Source organism: Engraulis encrasicolus, chromosome 14 (assembly GCF_034702125.1).
Source record: "Engraulis encrasicolus isolate BLACKSEA-1 chromosome 14, IST_EnEncr_1.0, whole genome shotgun sequence".
Lineage (NCBI taxonomy): Eukaryota > Metazoa > Chordata > Actinopteri > Clupeiformes > Engraulidae > Engraulis > Engraulis encrasicolus.
Genome location: NC_085870.1, coordinates 6729414 through 6736913, shown reverse-complemented (window position 1 = coordinate 6736913; position 7500 = coordinate 6729414). Strand labels below are relative to the sequence as shown.

The following is a 7500-nucleotide window of genomic DNA, read 5'->3' as shown; positions in this document are numbered from 1 at the left end:
AATAAAGACAAGGCATGGCGAGCGGAGTGGAGAGGAGAGGGGGTTTCATATGTATGCACAAAGGGAGAACACAACAAGATGAATAGCAGGCCGCCTCTCTCCTCGGAAATATCAATGTGCGATGTGCCTCGGCCGTGGCAGTGTTTGTCATTTCACTAGCTAGCGTCGTCCCATCATTCCTCAATACACAGGCTGGCTGCACACGAGCAGTTCCCTTTCAACTTGTTTTCTCAGTCCGTCTGCTTCGATTTATATATCTTTACGTTATATATATACATGTAGTGTCTGAAGAAAATTACATCAAACCAGTCTCGTCAGTTGTTATTTAAAAAAATAGCAACAAGCACCAGTGTGCAGTGATTTCTTCGGGAGACTTTGTTTAAACTTTTGTTACACACCATCTACCCGATATTTGATGATGTGTTCTGTGTGTGTGTGTGTGTGTGTGTGTGTGCGCGAGCGTGCGTGTGTGCGTATGTGTGCATGCGTGTGTGCGTACATGTGAATGTTCTGTACTTTTGCAAGTGCAGGACTTATTTACCCATTGTAAAGAAAGTGTTTCTGGCAAAGGCAGATACGATAAAAGCCCATTCGCTTAAGTGTACGAGTGCACTTTAACCATGTCTCTATTTTGTCTCAGGTGGTGTCAGACATGAAACGCTGGCCATATAGTAGCTTTCGGAGGAATCTTTAATGGTTCTGAGACAGATGGTGGTGCCTAGCTCATGTGTTGTGCCTTGCCAAAGAAAGGGATGTCTCTCTCTCTCTCTCTCGCCCACTTTTTAAAAAAAAATCCCTCCTTTTCAAACACAGCTTTGCTTTTAGCCACTGACCTCTTTGGCATCTAACATCGCTGTGAGCGGCCGTGCGCATGATGGGGAAAATGGTAAAGAGATGTAGTGTAGTGTAGTGTAGTGTAGTGTAGTGTGCGGGCGTACTGTAGTAACAAGGTCCACACACACAGCGGCGGGGAGCGGGGAGTCTTACACTCCACTTCAGCTGGATGCGTACAGCTGAAAACAGATGGCGGCGATAATTTGGGAGCCTGAAGTGCAGCGGCGAGTGCTCTGGGGGCAAAGTGGTGTCACTCAGCTCGAGCTACGGGCTCACGACAACGACCGCGCCAAATGAGCCCCTTGTACCGAGTGGAATATTTTAGGAGTTAGGAGCACCAAACCCCCCCCTGCTTCCCCTACCTCTCCCCAGCCTCTCCCCTCCTGCCTACCCGCTTTTCTCTCAAGAAGAAAAAACTTGTTGACACTAGCTTGCTGCTTCTTTTGCCTGCGAGGGAATTTTCATGTGGACTGAAACCCACGTCTCTTAAACGTTTTTTTTTTTTTTTTTTCGCTACATGTGTGGGAGCCGTTTTTTTAGTGACTCTACTACTGTATTGCTGTATTGTTGTGTGCCGGGCACCATGCTGTGCCAAAACTAGCTGAGGAGGGGAGATAACCAGCTTGTGCACATCAAGAGTGCATTTGCTTATGCAAGAAAGCAGTCGAGCGTCATCGTTGCTGTAATTTTTAAGTTCAGTGCTCTCCTAAATCCACCCCTTGTGTAATTTGTGATTTTTGTACCCTCTCATCGTGCTAAAATTGCTTATGTTATACTGCAGCTGTAAGCTACAATCTGAAATGAGACTTTCTTCTGCTAGCTGGATGCGAGTGTAACCAAGGCCTTCATGCCCAGACTCAGACAGAAGCCTGCGAGCTCAGAGCATGGATGCAGTATGAGAGGCAGGTGACCCTGACAGAGATGATTGATCAGTCTGTGGTTGCCAGTGTACTTTTTTATGCAGTGGTCTGCTGGGGTGGAAGCATAAGGAAGAGGGATGTTGCGCGGCTTGACAGACTGGTGAAGAAAGCTGGCTCCGTTGTGGGAGAAGAGCTGGAGAACTTCACTTCATTGTCAGATAGAAGATCTTTGAGCAAACTGCTCACCATCTTGGACAATAAGGCACACCCACTCTACAACACAATCATCCAACAAAAGAGTGTGTTCAGCTGGAGGCTGAGAGCACTGAAATTCAGGACTGACAGACTGGGGAAATCATTTGTCCCTAGAGCCATGCAACTCTATAATTTGTCCATTAAGGACAAAGAGAAACTCCTGGACTTTTCTGCATGATCACCTTTTTTATTTATCTACTTTTTTATTTTTTATATCATTTTTACTTCTCTTTTTGATCTACAGAGCAAACTGGAAAAAGAATTTCCCCTTAGGGATAAATAAAGTTTAATCTAATCTAATCTAATCTATAAGGCTGTTCATAAGGAGCTTCTTTCGGAATCAATATGATGTAAGGTTCTACGTAAGCTAGTATCATATGGCTGCTTCATGCAGGGCCACTGACAGCTTTGGCTGGGCCCAGGACAAAATAATCTGAAAGGGCCGCGCACCCAATACATATAATGTAATGAGGACCCAAATCTGGGCCCCTACTCTCCAATGGGCCCGGAACAGCTGACCCCTTTGCCCCCCCCCCCTGTTGGCTTCCCTGGCTACATGCCTCTTGAGGAGACAAGCAGGGGTACAGAATGAATTGACTTCAGTGGTAATGTCACCGCTATTTAGGAGACAGGGCTTGATCCCACTTTGTTGTATTAATGGCTTGTCTCGGTTACCATATTGCATATCTTTGACTTAAAAGCCTTACCTCCAGTGGCACGCTGTAGTAGTCATTGAAACGTGAACGACCATAGTGCTACAATACTATGACATAACACAGGGCCTTTATTAATGCACTATGACTCTGGTAACAGCAAATTGATAATGCTGTGTCTTATCGGGTTAAAAGCCATTACATGGTCAGTCAGTGTCGTTAAGGGAGTATTACCAAAGCGCCACACTGAGTTGCACTAGCTGGCATCCATTACACTTCGACTAGGACAACAGCAGCTTAGCAGATGGGATAAACAGGAGTTCAGGGTCATTCACACACACACTCGCTCTCGTCCCTGCAATCAGTGTAGCTTGTCTGCTCCGCTCCGCTCCAAGGGCCCCCTCTTCCATTGTTCGCTGGTATCAGTCCAATATCGAATCAATGGCCCCTGGCAACTCACCACACTAATCACACACACTCCACTCTGGACTTATTTAGCAAGGGGGGTGGTGGGGGGTGGTGTGTGTGTGTGTGTGTGGGGGGGGGTGTTGGTTGAGGAAGGTGAAAAGGATATCGTCAATGGCAGTGAAGAGAGGCACCTAGCAGCACGCCCTCCACTCTCCACTCTCATCTCACCTCCACTACCTCCACCCCCACCACCTCCACCCTCCACTTCTACCTCCCACGTCCACCTACAGCAGCCCAGTGTGAATGAACAATTCCCCGCTCTCTCTGAGGAACATTAGTGCTTCCATTAAAACCCTGTCACCCCCCTTTGCTTTATGTCTGTTCGCTGTTTCTGTGGAGAAATGAGGCTCATTCAAATGCTAAGTGAAAGACTGACTCTCTCTCTCTCTCTCTCTCTCTCTCTCTCTCTCTCTCTCTCTCTCTCTCTCTCTCTCTCTCTCTCGTGACCATTACTGACTTGACTGCTGCTCTGTCATTTACTGCCAGCGCTTGTGGGTGAGGAAAGGGGGTGGTGAGTGGGGGAAGTTGAGATTTAAAACTCAGCAAATGTAGAAGGAGAAGGAGAAGAGGAAGGAGAAGAGGAAAAAGAAGAAGAAGAAGAAGAAAAAATATGAACCTGTCCAGAGTTACACATTCCTTTCCCCACCTCCCTCTATGCGTCCACATCTCGTCACAGCCCATTAGCTCTGCCGAGGGCCCTGGCAGTTAGCCACCAAACCAAACCCTGTCACTGTGTCGGTCTTCATTACGTCCACGCAGGCCTCGTGTGTCTGTGTGTGTGTGTGTGTGTGTGTGTGTGTGTGTGTGTGTGTGTGTGTGTGTGTGTGTGTGTGTGTGTGTGTGTGTGTGTGTGTGTGTGTGTGTGTGTGTGTGTGTGTGTGTGTGTGTGTGTGTGTGTGTGTGTGTGTGTGTGTGTGTGTGAGTGCTTCCCCTTTATCCCCCATCCTGACGTCCCCGCCATCCCTCACTCCCCCCATCCCCCACTCAGGGGAGATGTCTTACTGCCAGCGAGCACCACGTACAGGGAAGCTCTGGGCACACAGGGGTCAGTTGTGCCAGGCCCAGGGAGATGAGGAGGCCCAGAATTGGGTCCTCATTACATTATATGTATTGGGTGAGGGGGCCCTTTCGGATGCCTTTGTCCTGGGTCTGGCCAAAGCTGTCAGTAACGTGCACAGTAAAAAAAAAAAAGAAAAAGGGAGTGTTACTCTGGGACCAAATGCACTCTGGAAGTCTACTGTGTGAATTGCAGTTTTCACTCTGTGGGTGGGTACCAACCACGGTGCTGTCATGGGCAAAACTCCCAGCGTCCCTTGCTGCATCTGCCTGGTAAATAATACACAAATTATGAGGCTGTGTGGCTCAATGGGAGGCCATCATGGGAAGACTGTTCTCATCATATCCCCCCCCCAGCCCCCCACGCTCCATGGGTAAAGTGCTCCCTTCCCAGACCGCTAATGCTCCTATGGTGTACCGTATATGGCTGTCACAAACTGGTGACAGCCAGTGGTGATGGTGCCATTTGATGGTGATGGTGCCATTTGCTGCATGCCATATAGCATATTTAAATTTCTCATCTCATCTCTCTCTCTCTCTCTCTCTCTCTCTCTCTCTCTCTCTCTCTCTCTCTCTCTCTCTCTCTCTCTCTCTCTCTCTCTCTCTCTCTCTCTCTCTTCCAGGTCACGGAAGGGGGTACCATCAAGCAGAAGATCTTCACGTATGATGCCATGTTCAATACCAACTACTCCCACATGGAGGACTACAGGAGGAGAGAGGACTTGGTGTACCAGTCAACAGTACGGTGAGAAACTAGACATCTAATATTTAACGCCACTGTATAAGTTGCTCTTCATTCAGACGGCCACCCCCCGTTGACGGTTGACGGAAGGTGTGTTTGACAGACTTTATGTTTAGACATGGTTCGTTAGGCTGACGGATCCGTTGCAACCATCAAAGCTGAAAATTTGGAACCTTTGGAGGCAAGGGAGCCGATGGTCCACTCCCCACAATGCATTTCACTCCCCGACCATGCAAGTCAATGGGATCTGTCGCCGGAGAAGACCGGTCTGAACGCTGCCTCTCTCTCTCTCTCTCTTTCTCTCTCTCTCTCTCTCTCTCTCTCTCTCTCTCTCTCTCTCTCTCTCATACTATATGATTTCGAAAATAGGGCCACTACATAATAGCCTTCGGCACTTTAGATGCCAGACTGTTCTGGAATCTTCCTCTTCTCTATTTCCCCATGACACGATGCGTAGCTAAGCAGGGGGACAGGGGATGCTGGCCGGGGCTGACTGGCAGGATTTTCTATGTTTTTGTTTGTTTTGTTTTCTTTTTTTGTCCCTTTTGTTGCCAAGTGTTTTCTATCGATTTGTCAGACTCCTTTGTGTGGTCAGTCATCGCCGCATTGTGGCGTCTGTGTCTGTGGTACATCAAAGGGGAGCTATTTTGGGGTGCGGCTCCCTCTGCCCCACTCCTCGGGTGCAGTCGAAATGAGCTATCTCTCCCGATGTTCAGAATGAAAGGGAGAATACCAGCAGCCCAAGTGTGCTTTTGTGAGTGAGCTTGAACATACACACACATGTACGCGTCGCGCACGCACACAGGCACACACACACACACACACACTCACACATACACACACCTACGAGCATCTCAGCCCAGAGAAGCTCTGAGCTCAGTGAACATTGTGAGTGGCTTGTTAACTCCCCATTGCGATTCCCCTGCTGCTATGTTACTTCTTACCTGGTGAGGATTTCAACCCAGGAGACAGAAGTAAGCAGTGTTGAAGAGGAGTGTTTGTGAAACTTTTTCTTCCCCTCTCACTTACTCTCTTTTATGATAAAGGATTGTAGCATGAGTTGCAAGGATACTGCCTTTCAGATTGCTTTGCTCCGTGGCTGTTAGGTCTAAGAACAGTCCTTGAATAATTCTTCGAAGTTCCACAAACGTTTTGTTTCTCTTTTTTTTTTAGTTTCTTTGTTTGTTTTCATTCACACTGATAGCAGGTGTGCAATGAGTCACATCAGCAAACAGATGGCGTGTGAATCCGACCAACAGTTGTTGTTATAGGAAGGACCCTGCGCCCTGTTGCCCCAACACTTTCTCATTAGTACAATTTCAACAGACTGTGTCTCGTAATGACCAGGCTTGGAGCACTAAAAGAGAAGACGAAAAAAGGAACTAAGAAAACTAAGGTGTCTGTACTCCATAGCTCTACGTAGAGCTTTAGGAAGGAAGAGGAGCGTTTCAGAGAATCATGAAGACAGTTTCATTATTAGTTCATTGTATTCATTGTAGAGATGCACCGGATCCTGATTTTTAGGATCCTGCCGGATACCGGATCCACTGCTTAAGATCCTGCCGGATCCGGAACCGGATACCGGATCCTACAAAAGGGGTGAAACATATAGTCTACTCGCACACGTGGGCCCTTTTTATTTCGGCTCAAACTATTTTTTAGACTCTTGTGTGCTACACTGCTTGATTCACCTTGTGCCCTGATGAAGGCCCTGTAGTGGCCGAAACATGTTGGCAGTGGCAGTATTTTTAATTATTTAAGTTCTAACATGAACTAGCCTTATAATAAAGCGGTTTTATCTAAGAAGAGTGCCTTGGCGTCCTGCCTTTTTTTGATTTTTTTGATATTTTTTAGACTCATTGGCTTATGGCCACACTGCCTGCAACGATTGCTTCCAAAGGGCTTTCACTCCATGCAGTGATTGGGGTTGTGAAAGACTGACTGAAAAGTCTAGGCTAGAGATGCACCAGACCCTGATTTTTAGGTAACATGCCGGATACCGGATCCACTGCTTAAGATCCTGCTGGACTCGGATCCTGTGAAAAACCCTATTATCCTGCCGGATCCGGAATCGAAACCGGATCCGGTGCATCTCTAATTCATTGTGACCAAGTCTCAACAGACACGTGGGTAAACTTAAGTATAGTCTAAGGGTTCAGGTGTAGCCTCACAGACCCGTACCCGGAGGCATGTGCTAGTTATAGAGACTGTGGTATGAGGACACCACAATCGACCCCAAGGTCCCTACCACCCAAGCACATGAAAAAGGTTATATACAGTAGATTAGCCTAAGTTGCAGAGGTGTAAAAGTGCCTACAACAAGTGCCTTTAAGGTGTCCCGATATCAAGGGAAAATGGACTTGGCAAAGCGAAGCTGCGCCGTCGGGCTGATAGAACGTTCCGCCTCGTCCATTATTTTCCTTGATATCGGGACACATCGCATCGCGGCCTGTGTTTTTGCCCGGTTAGCCTTCACATAGTGTCATAGGCCTAATTGTAGAAAATCATGGGTTATGTGTAGAAATGATATTAGGCAACTTTCGTGTATTTTAAGGAGCACATTAGGAATGTGTAGGGAAGCCTCCAACATATCCCAGTTGTTGTTTTTTTTCTCTGTCTTTTTCTGCAGTAC

The 7500-nt window shown here is 47.3% G+C and overlaps 1 protein-coding gene across 1 annotated transcript in view; it reads left to right on the top strand.

Moving 5' to 3' along the window:
- Positions 1-7500, top strand: part of igsf21a (immunoglobin superfamily, member 21a) — a 334005-nt gene that overhangs the window by 176043 nt on the left and 150462 nt on the right. Inside the window, exon 3 of the mRNA XM_063216317.1 lies at positions 4750-4871. Within this exon, the coding sequence (XP_063072387.1) occupies positions 4750-4871 (122 nt within the window). The remainder of the gene's footprint in view (positions 1-4749; positions 4872-7500) is intronic.